We start from the raw sequence: 22,430 nt of genomic DNA on the forward strand, positions 1-22,430 counted from the left end.
CCAGTGCTGCTCTCATGTTTTCCTTTGGCTTCCAGGACAGTCCTGTTTTGCAGCTTGCCTTAATGATCCCTTGGCCTGGTTTCTTCAGGTTGTTGCTAAAGGTGTCTTTCCGGTTTTTTTGGTAGGGGTTGTGAAGAGGTTCTTGTCGCATGCCGTGGCAGCAGGAGCAGCAGGGCTGACGCGTGCACCCCGGCTGCTGGCTCCTTCTATGATAATTGTGGTGGCTGAAGTGAGTTGGACCTCCAGGACTTGGGGGGATTTGTGTAACCACACATCTGTAGGCTTACCAGCTGGTCCTCTCCACTGCCAGGGGCTGAGGGGGATGTTGCATGTGGCTGAACTATTTCTGTGATAGAAATTCTGGGATGGGAGCTGAGAGATGACACATCAGAAGTGTGAGGAGTGTCTGAGGGACGTGATCCTCAGGAGACAGCCTGAAGTCTTCATTCTAAGGACTTCCCTTGGCAGGGAAACCTGAAGAGGCAAACTTGAGCCAGTGTAAAAAGAGGGAGCAACTGGCAGAAAGAAATTACCTCTCCTCCCACTCTGCACCCCGCAACCCACCAGATTTAAGGGAGAAGCATTTCTAGAGGATGATGAGTTCTCTTTCCCCACCCTGGGAGAGCCTTGTCTCTTTGCTGCCGGGAAGCTCCCAGAAGACAGAAGGGCATTGAGGAGGGAGCGCAGAGGCCCACAGTGCCTCTGCTTGCACACCCACCCGTTACTGCCAGCCTGTGATCTGAGCTCCTTGGACGGCAGCCCACTCCCTGCACACTGTCCCGTGGGCAGCAGCGGACACCAAGAGCCTGTGCATAGGACGGAGCAGGGATGGGGGCCATGGCTGAAGTGAGGACCTGGGGCTTCTCGCGTCTCCAGTTTGGAGCCCTGATTTTCTCCTTGTCATTGGTGGGTGGGGTGAGCTTGAGCCAGTGTAAAAAGAGGGAGCAACATGAAACATATGTGTACAAACACCTAGAAGGCACAAGTAAAGGATTACTTCCTGACAGAAGGACACCCAGTCCCAGAGCCACATTTTAAGGTCAAATATGAAAAGGCCATGAGGAGGGTCACATAAGCATTTGGTACTTACGGATACATATGCTGTCAGGCAGATGACCAGGGAGGCAGTGATAGCATAAGGGATGGATGTGTTGGGATTCTTGGCTTCCTCTCCAGTGGTGGCGATGATGTCAAAGCCAATGAACGCATAGAAACATGTGGCTGCTCCTTGCAGCACCTGTAGGGATGAAGACATTTATCAGACTCAAAGTGTCAGGGCAGCACCAGGGCCTGACGTGGTCCCCAGAATTGCCTGGTGCCCGGCAACCAGTACTGAGTGGTAGAAGGAGTAACGTGGTAGAACTTGTGCTCAACGCTTGAGTTCTGATCTCTACTTTCTAGCTGTGTGACACTGGGAAATTCCCCCATGTGTAAAATGAAGATAAGAAGGATTATATCCAAATAAAAACGAGGTCATTCAACACATTCAAATAATTTTTGGGAGTAAGTGGGGTTACAAATAAATCAGTAAGTTGGCTATCCCTGTGTCTTGGGGAACTCATTAACTTCTTTGTGCTCTGTTTTCGTTCAGTGGCTCTCAATCACAACCAGGGTCCGTATGACTGCCCTTGGGAGACGTTTGGAAATGTAGGGAGGTACTTGTGACCGATGCAGAGACATGGGGTGGGCGCTTCTGGCATTTAGTGTAGGGGCACAGATGCTTTTGCACAAATTGTCCTGCGCAGATTACCATTAGTGACCCTGGCAGATCATTTCCAGGGCATCGTCCGGATGTGAAACGATATAAAAGATTTTCAGATCTTCAAATCGTGTAGTGTCTTTCATGGGAAGACAGGTAGAGACAGTTTGATTTTACTGTTCCTTTTGGGGGCTTGAGTGGCCTTGTTGGGCTACAAGCCAGGGGCAGGAGGAGGAGTGAGGCAGTGTGAAGCTGAGGAGGTGGTACCCAGTGACATCTGCTGGATGCCTGTCTGACAGGGGCCTGTGTGATCCCAAGGGTGGCTGTGACTGGATGAGTCAAGCAGTGAAAATCTTCCACTGAGGAGTGTGTGACTTTCTTCCAAAGAACCTATCGAAGTTTAAATTATGTTTTCCCACCTTAGCATTCTCATTATCAGCTGAAAGTAAGAAATGTGCCTCTTTGAATGCTTGGGGGTGTCCCATTTGGGGAAGATGAAAGAGATTTTTCTGGGCTTTTGTGTATGGGGTGAGGGCATTCGGCAACCTGCAAGCTCTAGCCAGGGGGCCAGGAGTGAGGCTCATTGTGGACTGACCATTTTTTCCTTTTCTCCATATTCGGTTTATAAATGATGAAATTCTAAACACGTGCCAAGCAGACACCTGTCCCTAAATTTTCACTCTTACCTTTCCTACTGACTTCTCAATAGGTAAAAGACAAAATACTGAGACCTGGAACCCACAAGGAACATCACAAAATAGAAGATTGTCTCAAACTTTCAAAAGCAACCTTTGCTCATCTGTAAAATGAGTTGGTCTCTTCTACAGTCTCTCCTGTCAGGACTTTAATGCTTCAGTTCTCTAACTGGAAGTTCTTATTCTGGGGTCCATGCAGTTCGCATGGGGGAGGGTCTGAGAATTTTTCAGAGAAAAAAATACATCTTTCTTTTCACTACCCTTCAACTGAATGTTATCATTTCTTTCAATTATGAGTGTAGGTGACTAACAGTACCTGTCACTTTGTCACCAATAGCAATCAGCTATTTTCCCATCGTATTAGTTGTTGCAGAGATCTTGAAATACCACTTGTGCTCATTGTGACTTCCAATTTCTGTCAGTTATTAGACATAGATATTAATATTTAAAGCACTGATAACAAAGCACATCGTTATATCACAATTTAAAAATATTTTTATAACTATATTTCAATATACAATTGACCCTTGAACAACATGGGGGTTAGGGGGTGCCAACCACAGCACAGCTGAAAATTTGAGTATAACTTATACTGGCCCTCTGTATCTGTGGTTCCCCCATGTACTCGGTTCCTTCATATCTGTGGTTCTGTATCTGCAGATTCAACCAACCACTGACCAGTGTAGTACTGTAGTATTTACTTCTGAAAAAAAATCCACCTAAGTGGAACCGCTTGGTTCAAACTCGTGTTGTTCATAGGTTAACTGTAATTGATTTCTTTCGAACTCCTATGTAATTAGGTTATTCATTTATAAACACAATTTATACATAGTATAAACATAATTCAAAAGGGGTCCATCGGCTTCACCAGACTGCCAAGGAGTCCACTGCACACAAAAAAATCTAAGAACTCCTGATCTATTCTAATAGAAAGAACTTCTCAAACAAGCAGTTGTCACCAGAGGGGTACTTTCTGGGAGAGGAGATAACTCCCAATTTCACACCAGCGAAGTCCTCCATTAGAGGACGTGGAAAGTGTCTTTGGCATCCAGACAAGAAGGTCAAACAGATCTCACCTCATCGTACGTGGAGGTTCACAGGTTTGGAAAAGTGCTTGTTTTCATTTGTCTAAAAAATGTCTCTGGTGTTCAGGGATGAATGATTACTGGGACTGTAGGCTCGCTAAGCTGCTCCAATCAAGGAAAGCCTTGCTTTAAGACAGCTTCCAGAAAACAATCCTGTCTTCTCTTCCTTTAACATCTTTCTTCCCGTACACACACACACAGACACACACACGCACACACACACACACACACACACACACACCCCTCTTGTAAATCATACAGTGACCTTCTCTGACAATCAGTCTAAAGATGCATTGCTCCCGATTAGGATGTCCCACGGCTACGGTGCCATGCCCACTTGGTGTGATCAGTGCTGGATGGAAAGGTCATAGATACTGCAAGAGCTCCCTGCTGAGGATAGGTGGGTAGGAAGGTCCTAAATAAGAACTATAGGGCCAATCTACCCTGGAAAAAGGTGAGAGGTCTGTAAACCATGCCATATGAAGATTAACTGAGGACCAGGGGATGTCTAACTGAAAAAGAAGACTCAGTGGAAGATACCTCCAGACAGAATTGGAGGGACACCTTCCAATTTTGAAGGCTTCAGAGGGAATCACAGAGCCATGCAAATGGGTGGCATAGGACTTGGTTAGGAGTGCAGATTCTGTAGACTGTCAGACCTAGGTTGGTTCTGCCAGGTACTAGCTTGGTGACCTAGAACAAGTTCCTAACCCCTTGGGGTCTCATTTTCTTTATCGCTTAAATGGAAATAAAAATTGTGTTTAGCTCGTTGGATTGTTCCAGAGATTAAATGAGATAATACAGTCAACCACAGTCATAGAATACAATAGGTACTTAATAAATATTCCTCTTATCAGTAGTATTTTTATTACTTTTATAAGTTTTTCTAGAACAGATGAAACCAAGGGCACAAATTCCTCCTCCTCTTCCTCGTCCTCCTTATTTTTTCTTTTAGAACTTGACACATTTTATTAACTGTTCCCAAGAACCAGGAACTGTGCTTGGTGATGTGGATGCAGTTATGTGCAAAAAGCACTCTGAGCTTGACTTCCTGGGGCTTGGAGTCTAGAGGACGCTGCACGACCCGAAATGCTACCTTGACTGTGGTAACAAACTGAACAAGATTAATAAATATCTATATTGTTTGTAAAACACGGATGCTACTATTTCCCAGATGAATGAAAGAATGGATGGCAATTACTGATAATGATTAGATACCAGAAAATTAACTATGATCAAGTTGGGAAGAGAGAGAATAAGTTTGCAAAGAGAATATCTGTTAGCTTGAACTTGCATGTGTAGAACTAGAAAGAAATTATGGTTGAAGAAAGACTAAACAGATCAAAGGTAGGACATCTGGAGGTTCTACTGCGATAGGCAGGACACGGAATTTAACTCAGATGGTTCAAATGAATGATTTCAGTGAAGGCACTCTAGGGGTCAGGGCTGGGAAGAAGTGAGGAAGAAATACCCTGGCCTTGTTCTCTTCTCACCTTCTGATCTGATGATACCTCCCATTGGCTAAACCCAACAGGAAGCAACCAGCAGGGGGTCTTCTGGAGCACAGAACAGAGCATGAGGGGTAGAGAATGGATCTGGGGACTGTGGGCAAATAGGGAAAAATCAGCGCACCTGCCAAGATCAAACAGACTCTGGCCTAACAAGATATAGATTAAATAAACAGATTATGTAAGAAAAGATAACACAATTAGCAAATAGGGTCACCTTTTTACCTGAGTTAGTTTGAATAAGTTCTTCTTCCTTGTAAGCAAATAATTTCTGGTAAATACAAAAGAACCACGAAATGAAACTGTGTATGGGTGTGTCTCTACCCAAATACCCACTAAAAATGCTTTCCACTTCACTCTACCCAGATCTCAGATCCGGCCTCTGGTATTTACGATTAGGATACACTTCCATGCATGAAAGAATGTGTGTGGTACCTAGGGGTGAGCATTTGTGAATTAAATTGGTGGGTGAAGTGTGTGTGTGTGTGTGTGTGTTTCTGGGTTCATCTGTACTTTATCCTAACTTTCCTTTAATGTTTTATATAAATAAAAAAACCAATATTGATTTTTATTTGATGACATTAATGGAAATTGTCTTCCAAAGTCCACCTGGTGTAGCTGCTCAGCCAGGCGATCCAGATGGCTCCTTCCCTCTACAGAGGTTTGTGGGGAAACAGCACGTCCCTCAGTTGCTGGCGGGCCGCTGCTTAATTAGTTGACAAAAGAATGTCATTGCTGGCCTGCTACTCAGCGTCTGGGATCCCTAAACGCTGGCCCTCGTGCCTTGCTGATATTTGAGAGGCATTAGGATGCGGCAGCTCTCTGTATTCTGCCTTGGCGTGTCTGCCAGATGTGCCTAGGAGATAATTAGGCACATTTTTATAATTCACTCTCAAGGTCACAAGACAAAACTCCAACTTTAACAGCATTTCCTTCCACCCTCATGCTCCAGATCTATTAGCAGCCTGTCCACAGCGACAGTGGAATGTGCTAATACGTTCCAACAAGTGGATTCAGATGTGGAGACATGGGAAACAGGTTTTCCTTTGTTTGGAGGCTGTCAGCATTCCCCACAAATACTTGCTCTGAACCATTTTCCTGGGAGCTATTTGTGCTGGTAGAGTGTCTTATTTGGTTAAAGAGAAACCATAAGATAGCATCGAGAACAAATAACATATAGCGAATACGCATCCAACAATGTTCAAGAGCTGAGGAATTGCAGATGGAAGCAGGGGTTCAGCTGAGGGCCAGCAGTTACTTGATATAGGGAAAAAAAGTGTTTGTTGTTCTTAAGCTCTTCAAGACCAAAGAAGCATTTGACCCAGAACCTGTAAGTGAGTAAACCATTCCTTATGCTATTTTCTTTGGAAGGAAGTGGTTGGAGCAGGGAAAGAGTAGGCTTCTGAGGGGTCTATGGCCAGAGGATGGATTGCTCTTTAACTCTTTCAGAGTCCTTGAAAATTGTTTCAAGTCATGTAATGGTATCCTTATAAACCACTCTGTCCACAGTGGTTTCCTTCATCCCGTCCTACCTAAAAGGATTGAAGAAGAAAGTGGACTGGAACTCTGCACTAGTTCCTTTGTCGGGGTGGGTCAGAATTTCCTTAAGGAGTGAAGAAGTTCATGAAGCTGCCAAGTAGGCAACTCGATTTTGTTGACAATTGTCAGATGACAGTAGGGAGTGTGTTTATTCACTTGGTGGATGACATTCTCATGAGAAGGTGTCAGATCTTAAAAAATAGCCTCCATATTCAGACTGGCCTTGCTGGACTGGAAAAGCAGCCTGAAACCAAAGTCAAGAAAGAACAGGTCTAGGCAGTCGGCTGTGGAGGAAATGTACAACGCAGAAATCCAAGGCCAGGCAGACAGCAGAGAGGATGAGTCAGCATCATCTTCACACTGGGCTGTCCTTTGTGCTCAGATGATGTTTTTAGGCACAGCCACTAGGACATACATTTGAATTTCTTGCAGGGAATATGGATTTGCAGTGAAAAATCCAAAATCCCAGCCAAGCTTTTTTGGTGACCAATGACAAGCCTACTCCAGGTAGACGTTTGGGTTGGAGTGAGGTCAGTGGCCAAAGGTGCCAAAAAGGACAGTTGGTTTGATGCGTGCAAACCTGGGCGTAATGGAGTAAATAAGGGCTTTGGCTCATCTAGGACTGGGATTGAATTTCAGCTCTATAACAGTCTAGATCTGTGATCTTAACTTTTCTAAACTTCAGTTATTTTGATGTAAACGTGGAGATCATTGTACTTATCTTGCAAGGCTGTGGTGAAGATTAAACGAAAAGTGTGTATGAAAGAGTATGTCATAAGGAAAAAATGGTTAGGGATGGCATCCTTCCTTTCTTTTTTATGCCTTGATTTCCGATTTTCTTTTCTTGCTGTAGAAGCTAGTGAGACCTGGGATTGGGTAAATGGGAAGCCCCTAAGCCTAGCTTGCTTAGCTCCTTCCGTGATGAGGCAGCTCCTGACTGAGGAAGGATGTGGAGCCCCTGAGCAGGGAGAGGAGATGCCCCCAAAGAGAATAAAGACCCCAGAACAAAGCACAAAAGGAAGAGCTAAAAGACTGGTTCATCTTCTTCAGCATGGGCAAAGGGTATTTACACAGAAGATATTGACTATTTCCAGTCTTCACATGGGGCCTAGACTGCAGTGTGTGCCGTTTAGATAAGTTCTTAGGGAGATTTTGAAAATTAAACATGATCTGAGTAATTAAGAAGAGTTTTCAAATTGCTTTGATATGATGTCTTAGTAAAAATGCACATTTGGCCTGGGCCGGCTTAACTATACCCCCATCTTAATGCTCCTTCTAGCTCCAAGACCCCAAGACTTTGTGAAGGCTTAAAGAAAATGAAAATGTGACATGTCAGATTAATTACATTCTTACTTTTTTTTAAAAGACGGCTCAGAAGGGAGGGGTCATCATACATAAGGCACTCAGTGTAGTGGAAGGGACTTTGGAGCCACACGCCTGGGTGGGAATTTCAGTCCTGGCACCGACTAGCTAAATGACTTTAGGCAAGTTACCCAGCTTCTCTGAGCCTTGAATTCTCTATTTGTAAGTTGGGGATAGCAGCACCTGCTTTAAAGTTTTGTTTTAAGAGTGAGATAATATTCATAGAGCAGAATGCTGGGCACCCAGCAGGTAGTGGGTAAATTCTAACTCCATCCTCCTGTCATGATCGCTGTTGCTAACCACACAATGTGCACATAAAAACATCTAAGATTTTATTCTTTTTTTGCAAACATTTGGTTGTCATTAGTTTTACCACTTGATAGATGAGAAAACCTGAAAGCACAGAAGTTAACTGTTGGCCGAAGTCTTGTAGTAGGTCCATGACCCAGTAATTTCTTACATTGTTAAGAAAATGGTGAGAACATTTTCATGTGCTATGATGAAAATGCAGTTGAGTTCTGGGAAAACATTCTTTCTTTTTCATTATTACAATTTGTTGTTTTCTTATTTGATAGGAAGGGAACGATTTGTATCATAAGAAAATATAGGCTTGGGAATCCAGAATGGGGTTAACAGTGTTTCTTTGTCTCTTCTTCTGGTTTTAACCAGTTTTAGGATTTATTCACTTCAAGAGGGAGGGATGAACTCTGCAGAATTCTTACTGATAAGCAGAAGACTAGAAATCTTGGCTTAAATTGCTTCCTTGCTTGTTTCTCTGCATTGAACAGCGTGGCATGGTTTAGAATACACAGAAGTTATTTTGAGTGTTCTCCAAGAGCTATTTCTGGTCCCTGGACCTCTTGGAGGAAAACCAGTGTAAGCAAAATCTACAAAAGCAAAACTGGTGGAATCCTGGACTTGCTTCTGTCACTGATTCTGGGTGGGTGTGCCTCTCCCAGCCTCAGTTTATTTACCTGTTAAGTGAGGGGATGGGACCAGGTGACCTCTGTGATCCCTTCTAACTCAAAATTCTCTGATTTATATTCTACTATTTGAAAAAAAGAAGAATGAGCTGGTGAATTTTACCAATAAATCCATAAAGTAAGCATTTTTAGTCGTGCTAGAGAAAGAATCCAGGTGCGACTTAGAACTAGTACTTCTCAGTATAAAGAATTTGCCACTCGGACCTTCCCATCTTTCTTTAGCATAAACCACACCATCAGGTCACAGGAATGAGATCTGAAAATGTGCTTTTGGTCCAGCGCACTCTCTTGTCAACCCACAGACCACACCAGGTGGGCTTCTCTGCTCTCAGACCCCAGCAGAACTCTCCACCTTGGGTCAAATGTTGGGATTAGATTTGAAAACTGTTCTTTTCTTTTTCCATACCCAGGCAACACTCATGCTTTCCTCACCTGCCCACTCTCCCGGCCTCCTTTACTGCCTTGTGTATTTACGGACTGTCTGAATAGACTGTAGAGAGATTCTGTAGGACTGAGCTGTTCATGTACAGGCTATGGAGTCAGACAGTCCTGGCTTTGGGTCCTGACTTGGGCACTTACACTGTGTGCGTAATAGCAAGTCATTTGACCTCTCTGAGTGTGAGTTTTTTTCATCTGTAAGACCAGAATGTAAATATCCTCCTTGCAAGGTTATTAGGAAGGTTAAATGAGATATTATATGCAGAGCATTTAGCGTAATATTAGGTATATTGCAAGTGACCAAAACTTCAAGTCTATTATTGTTTTCCACATAAAATAGGATCTCAAATGTTTGTGAAACAAATAAATAAAAAAGAACCTCTTCTTCAGAGCATTCCAATTAAATTCAGATAAAAGGTGATGAAAAGAGTGCCATGAAGGTTATGAGACAAGCAGCATTTTCTTGAAAGTATGTCTCAGACTGTCACAGGGTGGATGGCAGAGCGTGCAACAGGTACACTGGGATTTAGGAATGAACTCACCCCTGACCAGCCGTGGGGCAAGAACTGGCCCTCAGACCAGTATTTCCCATTGATGAAGAAGCAGCCTGCAATCATGATGAACACCCACACTGCCAGGTTCAGTACATTGAGTACGTTGTTGAAGCCCACAGAATTCTTCACCCCCAGTGCGACAATGATGGTGACGATGACTGCGATCACCAAAGCCAGAAGGTCCGGGTATGATTGTTTTCCTTTCCCTAGAGTGGAAAGACATGAGCTAATATTGTCCAGGGAGAAAAAATCCCAGGCCTACCCCGGTGCATCTGCACTCAGCTCAGAGAAAGGTGGTCAGTTTGTTACGGAGGGAGAAGGAACTGTGTGTGTGTGTGTGTGTGTGTGTGTGTGTGTGTGTTCACGTCCACTGTGGTCCACAGGTGTCTATTTGCAAATGGGAAGGTTTTGGTATATAGGTGAGGCGGCCTAATATCCTGGACCAAAAATTGGGACACATGATACGACAATTACAGCAGTGCTTATGGAACCATCGCATGAAACATCCAAAGTCAGGACTGTCCCAGGACATTCAGATGTATATATGGATCTGACATGTTATTTGAACTGTTTTATCTTCATTGTTGTTTAGTTTATAGTCCATAAATTTCTCTTTGTTAGCAAATTTAGAAATACGTGTCTTTGAAAATTATTGGAAGAAGGGTGTTCTTTCCATTTGAGTGAATGTGGTTGCGGAGAAGATGGCCGGGGAACATGCCCCGCCTTTTTTGGTCTTGTCTGTTGGCCAGTGGACTCCTGCCCTCTATAGAATGGAGACGGCACTGCCTCCGCAGTCACACTCCTGGATTTCAGCTGAACTCTTGCCTGTGACCAGCTGTGTGGCCTTGGGCAAGTGCCTCCTTTCTCCGGACCTCATCTGTAAAGTGAAAGGGCGGGCTACCTGATTTTGGAGGACACTTTCAGACCTAAGATTCTATGAAATCATTATACCGAGAAAATGTGGTCTTCATATTTTTTATCTTCTCATGGTATCTAGGTGCTCAGCATTTTGGTCAGTTCTTCTGAGATAGGGGCACCAAAGTCAAATGACTTGCATGCAGCCCCTGAATTAGTCCCTGGAAGTTCTGGGGCAAGACCCCAAAGCCTCCTCAACTACTGTTTAGCTTCCCTTGAATGTAAAGGGATAGTCAGACATCAGGATGGAAAGTGGGTGGTAAGTGAGGCTCAGAGCCTGAAGTGTCAAGGTGTTTGTTACATGAGCTTCTGATTATTTAGTATTCACTCATTTCGGTTACTCATCCATTCTGTTTCTTTTAGAAATATATTTTCTTATTTAAAAATTAATGCCTGCTTTTTTATGAAAAATTTTAAAAATGTTCTAAGGAAACCACTGGAGAAGTTCCTTATAGTTCTTTTTCCTGTATTAGTTTTATTTTTATATAGTTATTAACATGATGCACGTCCAGTTTGTATCCTTTGTCATACAGCATCGCATCAAAAACATACTCCATGCTATTACAGCAGTCTTCCTGGTCTTCCTTTTAATTGCTAGCTCTATAGTTTATAGATTACATAAACTAGCTGCCCTAGTTTATGTAATCACTGTAGAATGTTTAAGCTGTTTCTAATGTTTTGTTATTATAAATAAGGCTGTGATGAACATCTTTTCATATAAAGCTTTTATGGAAACTAGAATAATTTCCTTAGGATAGATTCAGAGGGGGAATTACTTGGCAAAAGATGTATTAAGGCCCTGGATACATTTTGCCAAATTGCATCCTGAAAGAGGAACCCATTTATTTGGCTCAGCAAGTTTGCATGTTGGGGTTAGAGTCTGTGGCAGTCTCACCCAGGCCGTTGAGGGTCCCCACGCTGTCCGCCATCCGGCGGCTGACCGTGTGGTTGGCCAGTGAGTCAAACATGCTGCTCAGAGCGCTGGCGCCGGCCGCGGTGCCAATCAGGTACTCCAGGATCAGGTTCCAGCCGATGAAAAATGCCACAAACTCCCCGACGGTGACATAGCTGTAGGTGTAGGCCGACCCGGTGGTCTTGGGGACGCGGACTCCAAACTCTGCATAGCAGACACCTGCATGGGACACACACATGGATGATGGATTTCAGAAGATGAGCTAAACTTCTGGTGGTTAACCATCTTGGGTAGAGAATACTGGAAATCTCTGGGACCTTAGAACAAATAGGCGAAGTTTTATATAAATGAATCAATTCAAAGTTCTAATGTGTTCCAGCTTCACTTCTGGAAAACTTTTTAACCTGAATGAATGCCAGAACTAATTCTAAGGAACTATTAGAAGCTGATCCTTTTCATTAGGAAAACTCCCGGTTATTGTATGTGTCTCTGTCATTGTTCCTTAGGTGTCAGGATATCCCGAGTGAACATGGATCTAACTCATTATGACCCCACAATTGATGGCAGCAGGGTTAGGTTATGCTAGCCTTCTTCTCTTTCATTTTTACCTGTTACAAAAGGTGTTCCTCATTTGAGAGTGATGCCTCAAGCGACCCTCGAAAATCCTGTACTATACTGGCGGGTGGGTGGGTGATAACAATGCAAATATAAATAACTGACTAGTTATTAACTAGGAAATTTAGTGCATACAAAAGATAATTTAATGAACACTTTTAGAGTGCCTACTGTGTGCTTGGGAAGGTGCCAAGTGCTGGGACTAAAAAAAGACAAGTAAGGCAGGGCCCTGCCTTCAAGGGGAGCTATACCAGGAAATCAGCTCACGTCGTAGGCTGTATAAGCTCAATAATCCAGAGACGTACAGGAACAAGGGGAGCAGAGATACATGTGCCTCAGCTGTTCTTGAGGTATACGGAGGAATTAACTGCACTCAGAAGGTGGAACATGAGGCAAAGACATGGTGGGGAGAGACAGTACGAAGCTTTGGGTGGAGTGGGATGTGCCTGGGGGGAGTGGGAGGGTCCGAGGCTGGAGAGGCAAGCAGAAGTCATGTGTTTTCCAAAGTGGGTCAGGGCCGCCTTCCACCAGAGTCATCTGTTGAATTGTAGTTTCGGGAGATGGAGACCAGGAATCTGCATTTTAACAAGCTCCCCACTTACATTTGAGAAACACTGGTATATTGCCTCATTTTTTTGTTTTATAGAATTAGAGATCAAATTAGAAAGAGACAGGGAATACACCAAACTTCTGGAAGTTGGGAGAATATTCTACGCTGTACTAGGAATTCTGGATTTGGGGCCAATGGGTGGGGTACCAAGTGGAAGGACAGACATAAGACAGCTTGGAGGAAACACACCAGGAATGGCATATAGGAGGAGGTAGAAGGGAACTCAAAGTAAACTTTACTTTCAGTCCCAAATTTGTTAAGAGCCAACCTTGAGGTTCTCTCATCACAAATCAGGGAAAAGTTGTTCACTCTTTTGTGACTAAAGAGAACAAGTTTCTTCTCCTTTTTTTTTTTTTTTTTTGGCGGCACGCGGGCCTCTCACTGCTGTGGCCTCTCCCGTTGCAGAGCACAGGCTCCGGACGCGCAGGCTCAGCGGCCATGGCTTACGGGCCCAGCCGCTGCGTGGCATGTGGGATCTTCCCGGACCGGGGCACAAACCCATGTCCCCTGCATCGGCAGGCGGACTCTCAACCACTGCGCCACCAGGGAAGCCCTCTTCTCCTTTTGAAGGGAGTAAAATCAATGCAAGGAAGCAAAAAGAGAGATGTCAAAAACATGGGCACAATGAATGATTAAATGTGATGCACTGTCTCTTTTCCTTCCACTCAGTGGCATCAGTGTCAGGGCGTCCATGTGGAAGGAGCACTGGACCAGCTGGGCTGCCCTCTTGTCTTGACTCTACCTTGGACCTGTGTACCCCTGTACGTTGTTTCCTTCCTTGTAAAGTAAAGGAATTAGGCTGGGATGCTGTCTTAAGTGTCTTTCTACTCTGACAATCTAAGATTCTATTGTTATATGGAATTTTGCTACAAAATATATTGAACATAATTTTCTTTTACATTAGTTACTGTATTGTCCTGTATTATGGAGATGCTCTCAAGGCTAGCAAAGCTGTTTGTCCCTACCTTGAATGGCCTAGGCTGCTACTTATTTTGAGTTTCTATGTCATCCCCCTTCCCTCCACTTTGTAAAATTGTTTTCATCCACTTCCTGGAGGTCAGACTGTCAGTTGTTTCTTCTTGTTGCTGTCACAAGGCTTACATGGAGCAGTCTGACCTCCTCCTATTCTAAATTGCTGCCTCCAACACCTGATGTTTAAATTGTTAGGGTGAGTCTAAAATTAAGAGGAAGTGGTGTCAGAAGGAAGGCCTGGGGAACTCTATAAGGAAAGTATAGAGTGTGTAAGTGCTGAGTGTGAGACCTGGTGATATTTTCTTGGATGCTTGGCGGACTTGTGTAACTTAAGTGTTCTTTTCTCCTGAAGGGAATTGAGTTTGCACATAGAGTAGGTTTCTTTTTAAGTGCAGTGTAAGGAAGGGCTTAGGAGGTAACTAAGTTATTCTCTGTAGTGCAGGATCCACATCTTTACCCAATAATTCTTTTTCTTATGTTTATTTATTTTTTTCTTATTAGTCATCCATTTTATACACATCAGTGTATACATGTCAATCCCAATCTCCCATTCAGCACACCCCCCCACCCCCCCACCCCCGCCACATTCCCCCCTTGGTGTCCATACGTTTGTTCTCTACATCTCTGTCTCTATTTCTGCCCTGCAAACCGGTTCATCTGTACCATTTTCTAGGTTCCACATATATGCGTTAATATACGATATTTATTTTTCTCTTTCTCACTTACTTCACTCTGTATGACAGTCTCTAGATCCATCCACATCTCTACAAATGACCCAATTTTGTTCCTTTTTATGGCTGAGTAATATTCCATTGTATATATGTAGCCCATCTTCTTTATCCATTCGTCTGTCAATGGGCATTTAGGTTGCTTCCACGACCTGGCTATTGTAAATAGTGCTGCAATGAACATTGGGGTGCATATGTCTTTTTGAATTATGGTTTTCTCTGGGTATATGCCCAGTAGTGGGATTGTTGGGTCATATGGTAATTCTATTTTTAGTTCTTTAAGGAACCTCCATGCTGTTCTCCATAGTGGCTGTATCAATTTACATTCCCACCAACAGTGCAAGAGGGTTCCCTTTTCTCCACACCCTCTCCAGCATTTGTTGTTTGTAGATTTTCCGATGATGCCCATTCTAACTGGTGTGAGGTGATACCTCATTGTAGTTTTGATTTGCATTCCTCTAATAATTAGTGATGTTTAGCAGCTTTTCATGTGCCTCTTGGCCATCTGTATGTTTTCTTTGGAGACATGTCTGTTTAGGTCTTCTGCCCATTTTTGGATTGGGTTGTTTGCTTTTTTAATATTGAGCTGCATGAGCTGTTTATATATTTTGGAGATTAATTCTTTGTCCATTGATTTGTTTGCAAATATTTTCTCCCATTCTGAGGGTTGTCTTTTCGTCTTGTTTGTAGTTTCCTTTGCTTTGCAAAAGCTTTTAAATTTCATTAGGTCCCATTTGTTTATTTTTGTTTTTATTTCCATTACTCTAGGAGGTGGATCAAAAAATATCTTGCTGTGATTTATGTCAAAGGGTGTTCTTCCTATGTCTTCCTCTAATAGTTTTATAGTGCCCAGTCTTACATTTAGGTCTCTAATCCATTTTGAGTTTATTTTTGTGTATGGTGTTAGGGAGTGTTCTAATTTCATTCTTTTACATGTAGCCCTCCAGTTTTCCCAGCACAACTTATTGAAGAGACTGTCTTTTCTCCATTGTATATCCTTGCCTCCTTTGTCATAGATTAGTTGACCATAGGTGCATGGGTTTATCTCTGGGCTTTCTATCCTGTTCCATTGATCTATATTTCTGTTTTTGTGCCAGTACCATATTGTCTTGATTACTGTAGCTCTGTAGTATAGTCTGAAGTCAGGGAGTCTGATTCCTCCCGCTCCGTTTTTTTTCCCTCAAGACTGCTTTGGCTATTCGGGGTCTTTTGTGTCTCCATACAAATTTTAAGATTTTTTGTTCTAGTTCCATAAAAAATGCCATTGGTAATTTGATAGGGATTGCATTGACTCTGTAGATTGCTTTGGGTAGTATAGTCAGTTCACAATATTGATTCTTCCAATCCAAAAACATGGTATATCTCTCCATTTGTTGGTATCATCTTTAATTTCTTTCACCAGTGTCCTATAGTTTTCTGCATACAGGTCTTTTGTCTCCCTAGGTAGGTTTATTCCTAGGTATTTTATTTTGGTTTCAGTGGTAAATGGGAGTGTTTCCTTGATTTCTCTTTCTGAGTTTTCATTGTTAGTGTATAGGAATGCAAGTGATTTCTGTGCATTAATTTTGTATCCTGAAACTTTACCATATTCATTGATTAGCTCTAGTAGTTTTCTGGTGACATCTTTAGGATTCTCTATGTATAGTATCATGTGATCTGCAAACAGTGACAGTTTTACTTCTTCTTTTCCAATTTGTATTCCTTTTATTTCTTTTTCTTCTCTGATTGCTGTGGCTAGGACTTCCAAAACTATGTTGAATAACGGTGGTGAGAGTGAACAGCCTTGTCTTGTTCCTGATCTTAGAGGAAATGCTTTCAGTTTTTCACCATTGAGAGTAATGTTTGCTGTGGGTTCGTCATACATGGCCTATATTATGTTGCGGTAGGTTCCTTCTATGCCCACTTTCTGGAGAGTGTTTATCATAAATCGGTGTTGAATTTTGTCAAAAGCTTTTTCTGCATCTATTGAGATGATCATATGGTTTTTATTCTTCAATTTGTTAATATGGTGTATCACATTGTTTGATTTGCGTATATTGAAGAATCCTTGCATCTCTGGGATAAATCCCACTTGATCATGGTGTATGATCCTTTTAATGTGTTGTTGGATTCTGTTTGATAGTAGTTTGTTGAGGATTTTTGCATCTATATTCATCAGTGATATTGGTCTGTAATTTTCTTTTTTTGTAGTATCTTTGTCTTGTTTTGGTATCAGGGTGATGGTGGCCTCATAGAATGAGTTTGGGAGTGTTCCTTCCGCCGCAATTTTTTGGAAGAGTTTGAGAAGGATGGGTGTTAACTCTTCTCTAAATGTTTGATAGAATTCACCTGTGAAGCCATCTGGTCCTGGACTTTTGTTTGTTAGAAGATTTTCAATCACGGTTTCAATTTCATTACTTGTGATTGGTCTGTTCATATTTTCTGTTTCTTCCTGGTTCAGTCTTGGAAGGTTGTAGTTTTCTAAGAATTTGTCCATTTCTTCCAGGTTGTCCATTTTATTGGCATAGAGTTGCTTGTAGTAGTCTCTTAGGATGCTTTATATTTCTGTGGTGTCTGTTGTCACTTCTCCTTTTTCATTTCTAATTTTATTGATTTGAGTCCTCTCCCTCTTTTTCTTGACGAGTCTGGCTAATGGTTTATCAATTTTGTTTGTCTTCTCAAAGAACCAGCTTTTAGTTTTATTGTTCTTGCTATTGTTTTCTTTGTTTCTATTTCATTTATTTCTGCTGTGATCTTTATGATTTCTTTCCTTCTACTAACTTTGGGTTTTGTTTGTTCTTCTTTCTCTAGTTCCTTTAGGTGTAAGGTTAGATTGTTTATTTGAGATTTTTCTTGTTTCTTGAGGTAGACTTGTATAGCTATAAACTTCCCTCTTAGAACTGCTTTTGCTGCATGTCATAGGTTTTGGATCATCGTGTTTTCATTGTCATTTGTCTCTAGGTATTTTTTGATTTCTTCTCTGATTTCTTCAGTGATGTCTTGGTTATTTAGTAACGTGTTGTTTAGCCTCCACGTGCTTGCGTTTTTTACAGTTTTTTCCCTGTAATTGATTTCTAATCTCATAGCGTTTTGGTCAGAAAAGATGATTGATATGATTTCAATTTTCTTATATTTACTGTGGCTTGATTTGTGACCCAAGATGTGATCTGTTCTGGAGAATGTTCTGTGCGCACTTGAGAAGAAAGTGTAATCTGCTGTTTTGGATGGAATGTCCTATAAATAGCAATTAAACCTATCTGGTCTATTGTGTCATTTAAAGCTTGTGTCTCCTTATTAATTTTCTCTCTGGATGATTTCCATTGGGGTAAGTGAGGTGTTAAAGTCCCCCACTATTATTGTGTTACTGTCGATTTCCTCTTTTATAGCTGTTAGCAGTTGCCTTCTGTATTGAGGTGCTCCTATGTTGGATGCATATATATTTATAATTGTTATATCTTCTTCCTGGATTGATCCCTTGATTATTACGTAGTGTCCTTCCTTGTCTCTTGTAACATTCTTTATTTTAAAGTCTATTTTATTGGATAGGAGAATTGCTACTCCAGCTTTCTTTTGATTTCCATTTGCATGGAATATCTTTTTCCATCCCTTCACTTTCAGTCTGTATGTGTCCCTAGGTCTGAAATGGGTCTCTGTAGACAGCATATATATGGGTCTTGTTTTTGTATCCATCCAGCAAGCCTGTGTCTTTTGGTTGGAGCATTTAATCTCTTCACGTTTAAGGTAATTATCGATATGTATGTTCCTATTACCATTTTCTTAATTTGGGTTTTTTTTTTTTTGTAGGTCCTTTTCTTCTCTTGTGTTACCCACTTAGAGAAGTTCCTTTAGCATTTGTTGTAGAGCTGGTTTGGTGGTGCTGAATTCTCTTAGCTTTTGCTTGTCGGTAAAGCTTTTGATTTCTCCATCAAATCTGAATGAGATCCTTGCTGGATAGAGTAATCTTGGTTGTAGGTTCTTCCCTTTCATCACTTTAAGCATATCATGTCAATCTCTTCTGGTTTGTAGAGCTTCTGCTGAGAAATCAGCTGTTAACCTTATGGGAGTTCCCTTGTATGTTATTTGTCGTTTTTCCCTTGCTGCTTTCAATAATTTTTCTTTGTCTTTAATTTTTGCCAGTTTGATTACTATGTGTCTCGATATGTTTCTCTTTGGGTTTATCCTGTATGGGACTCTCTGCACTTCCTGGACTTGGGTGGCTATTTCCTTTCCCATGTTAGGGAAGTTTTTGACTATAATGTTTTCAAATATTTTCTCGGGTCCTTTCTCTCTCTCTTCTCCTTCTGGGACCCCTATAATGTGAATGTTGTTGTGTTTAATGTTGTCCCAGAGGTCTCTTAGGCTGTCTTCATTTCTTTTCATTCTTTTTTCTTTATTCTGTTCTGCAGCAGTGAATTCCACCATTCTGTCTTCCAGGTCACTTATCTGTTCTTCTGCCTGAGTTATTCTGCAGTTGATTCCTTCTAGTGTATTTTTCTTTTCAGTTATTGTATTGTTCATCTCTGTTTGTTTCTTCTTTAATTCTTCTAGATCTTTGTTAAAGAATTCTTGCATCTTCTCAATCTTTGCCTCCATTCTTTTTCCGAGGTCCTGGATCATCTTCACTATCATTATTCTGAATTCTTTTTCTGGAGCGTTGCCTACTTCCATTTCATTTAGTTCTTTTTCTGGGGTTTTATCTTGTCCCTTCATCTGGTACATAGCCCTCTGCCTTTTCATTTTGTCTATCTTTCTGTGAATGTGATTTTTGTTCCACAGGCTACAGGATTGTAGTTCTTCTTGCTTCTGCTGTCTGCCCTCTGGTGGATGAGGCTATCTAAGAAGCTTGTGCAAGTTTCCTTGGGAGGGACTTGTGGTGGGTAGAGCTGGCTGTTGCTCTGGTGGGCAGAGCTCAGTAAAACTTTAATCCGCTTGTCTGCTGATCGGTGGGGCTGGGTTCCCTCCCTGTTGTTTGTTTGGCCTGAGGCGACCCAACACTGGAGCCTACCCGGGCTCTCTGGTGGGGCTAATGGCAGACTCTGGGAGGGCTCATGGCAAGCAGTACTTCCCAGAACTTCTGCTGCCAGTGTCCTTGTCCCTTGGTGAGCCACAGCTGCCCCCTGCCTCTGCAGGAGACCCTCCAACACTAGCAGGTAGGTCTGGTTCAGTCTCCTTTGGGGTCACTGCTCCTTCCTCTGGGTCCCGATATGCACACTACTTTGTGTGTGCCCTCCAAGAGTAGAGTCTCTGTTTGCACCAGTCCTGCCGAAGTCCCACAGTCAAATCCCACTAGCCTTCAAAGTCTGATTCTCTAGGAATTCCTCCTCCCGTTGCCAGGCCCCCAGGTTGGGAAGCCTGACGTGTGGCTCAGAACCTTCACTCCAGTGGGTGGACTTCTGTGGTATAAGTGTTCTCCAGTTTGTGAGTCACCCACCCGGCGGTAATGGGATTTCATTCTATTGTGATAGTGCCCCTCCTACTGTCTCATTGCAGCTTCTCCTTTGTCTTTGCATGTAGGGTATCTTCTCTGGTGAGTTCCAGTGTCTTCCTGTCGATGATTGTTCAGCAGTTAGGTGTGATTCCGGTGTTCTCGATAGAGGGAGTGAGAGCATGGTCTTCTACTTTGCCATCTTGAACCGATCTCTGTATACCTAATAATTCTTATATTCTATGGGCTTCTTCTCTCCTTCCTTCTTTACCACCTGATAATGTACAAGGCTTATAAGTAGAATTTGTGCAAGGAATGCTTTTGAAATGGGCATCAGTTTGATTGCAAATTAATTTGGAGAGCCAGTATTATGAAGTTTGGGTAGTCAAAGTTCTCTCCTTAATATTTGATCTGACAAATTAAATTAAAAAGCATCCAATTCACCATCAGAACCCACTGACCAAGGGTAATTAGCAAAGAGTCAAGTCTTCTTTAGGTCTTGTGAAGGGACCCGCCCCTTGATCTCCTGGATTGGAGGAAGAGGCCCTATGCTGTGCACAGTGCAGGAACATATAGAATCTTAGTCACTCATTTCCCCAAACCTGATTGGATCCTGATGACTAGAGTTTGGGGAGAACAGTGGGACAATCAATTCGCCACTAACCATGTAAGACAATTTCTGCTACCATAAATCATTCTTTGGGACACATTCTCATTTTGAACACATTGTGAGGGGTTTTATTTTTGAAACCTTCTGATTTATTTGTATGCAGGAATCCAAGCTTTTGGTGGACACTAGAAAGTTTACAGCTTGTCACTGAAGCTCAGTGGTGAGGAGTGAGTGATTTCAACCCCAAGTATCCTGGAAAAAAACTGGAAAATGTTGTCGGTCATTCAACATTTGTTTCAACTATCTCATGTGTAAGAGAGACACATTCAAGGGTATCTTTCTAATTTCTATGAGAAATAAAAACCACGGAAAGGGAAGCCTTGTTTTTCATCCTAGATTATGTGGTAACTGAGTGTCCAAAGGCAAGTTACTTACCTCACATGGGTAAAACGAGGGGGTCAACTAGATGAGCTTCAGGCTACCTTCTCATGCTATTGTTCTTTGGTTTTACGGCTAGAAGAAACTCTTAATCATTTGGGTCAATGGGGGAAACCCTGTAGGAAATACTGCAAGCCAGTAGTCTCGGGAAAGGTAGTACTGCCTCCTAGGGGAAATTTTGGAAATCTGTGAGGGTGTCTGTGGTTCACATGATTATTGTGGGCACTCATGGCATTAAATGGGTGGGAGCCTGGGCTGTTAGACATTCTGCAGTGTGTGGGACTGTCCCACCGAATGAGGCATTGTCCTGTGTCTTACATGATTCCGAAGGTCCCAGTGGACATTCATGTAAGACAAAACCTGTTTATGATTTCTAAGCTTGAATCTATCTTCATTTTACATATTAACACAAAGCATTTTTTTGGTATGGTTTTATGTACATTGAATTTTCCTGGGATGCAACGACTGGGTAAATTGAGGGACAGTTGTAATTTGTTTTGTCTCAGAATTTACCAGGAGCTGCTCATCATTTGGGAAAACCACATCAGCAGCAGCTCAAGACTCATGGTCTTTGAGCACCAAACAGCACACCTATGTGAAGGTACATTTGTAGCAGTTGCATTCATAGTGGTTCTACAAATGACGGCAGGCAACCAACGACTCTGTTGTGTCCCCTAATGTACTTATGCCCCAGCATTCACATGCTGATATATTATTTTTATCAGAAATTACTCTTCTTTCATTTATCTTCTATACAGAGGGCATGGTGATTTTTTTTTTAAAAAAGTTAGTGTTTAGGAAGGTAACATTATCTCTAGTTTGCTTTGCAGAATAGTAGAAAAAGAATTGCAGTGTATTTATTATCTAAAGTTGATTTGGTGTACTAGGATGGAGAACCACTATTCTAAATGTGAGAGAAGTCTATAAACAATCTCTACTCAATTTAGTAAGGCATTTCAAAAATTTCTTGCCCCAGAGTTACCTTCCCAGTCATATTTGCCTTATGCTGTTATCGAAGTGACTTTGCGTTCCTTGGCTATTCATCAAGTGGTTGGAGAGGGAGAGGCATATTGATTCCCAAAGTATAACCGTGTAGGTGGAGAAAATCAATAGAGAGTACAATGTCGGGGTGCAAATGGCCATCAGCGAGCGACAGCGTGCTGCAGAGAACATGATGGAAGTTCTCCCATTAGGGTTGTTCAGAGATGGCAAGTCCTCGAGCAGTATGGAGGATTCATTTCTGCAGGACTAGAGAGAATAGGAATGGTTCCTCATAGCCTGCAACTCTGATATCCTTTTCGGTTATCTACCTTTTAAGTACATTGTAAACATACCCCTGTTCTCATTTTGTAATATCCCTAG

The 22,430-nt window shown here is 42.2% G+C and overlaps 1 protein-coding gene across 1 annotated transcript in view; it reads right to left on the reverse strand.

Moving 5' to 3' along the window:
- The window catches only part of SLC7A14 (solute carrier family 7 member 14), a 119,203-nt gene that overhangs the window by 27,975 nt on the left and 68,798 nt on the right, over positions 1 to 22,430 (reverse strand). The window contains exons 3-5 of the mRNA XM_067738018.1: positions 11,674 to 11,910; positions 9,852 to 10,069; positions 1,091 to 1,237 (exon numbers count right to left, since the gene is read on the reverse strand). Coding sequence (XP_067594119.1) covers positions 1,091 to 1,237; positions 9,852 to 10,069; positions 11,674 to 11,910 — 602 coding nt within the window. The remainder of the gene's footprint in view (positions 1 to 1,090; positions 1,238 to 9,851; positions 10,070 to 11,673; positions 11,911 to 22,430) is intronic.

The sequence above is a fragment of the Pseudorca crassidens genome, chromosome 5 (assembly GCF_039906515.1).
Source record: "Pseudorca crassidens isolate mPseCra1 chromosome 5, mPseCra1.hap1, whole genome shotgun sequence".
Lineage (NCBI taxonomy): Eukaryota > Metazoa > Chordata > Mammalia > Artiodactyla > Delphinidae > Pseudorca > Pseudorca crassidens.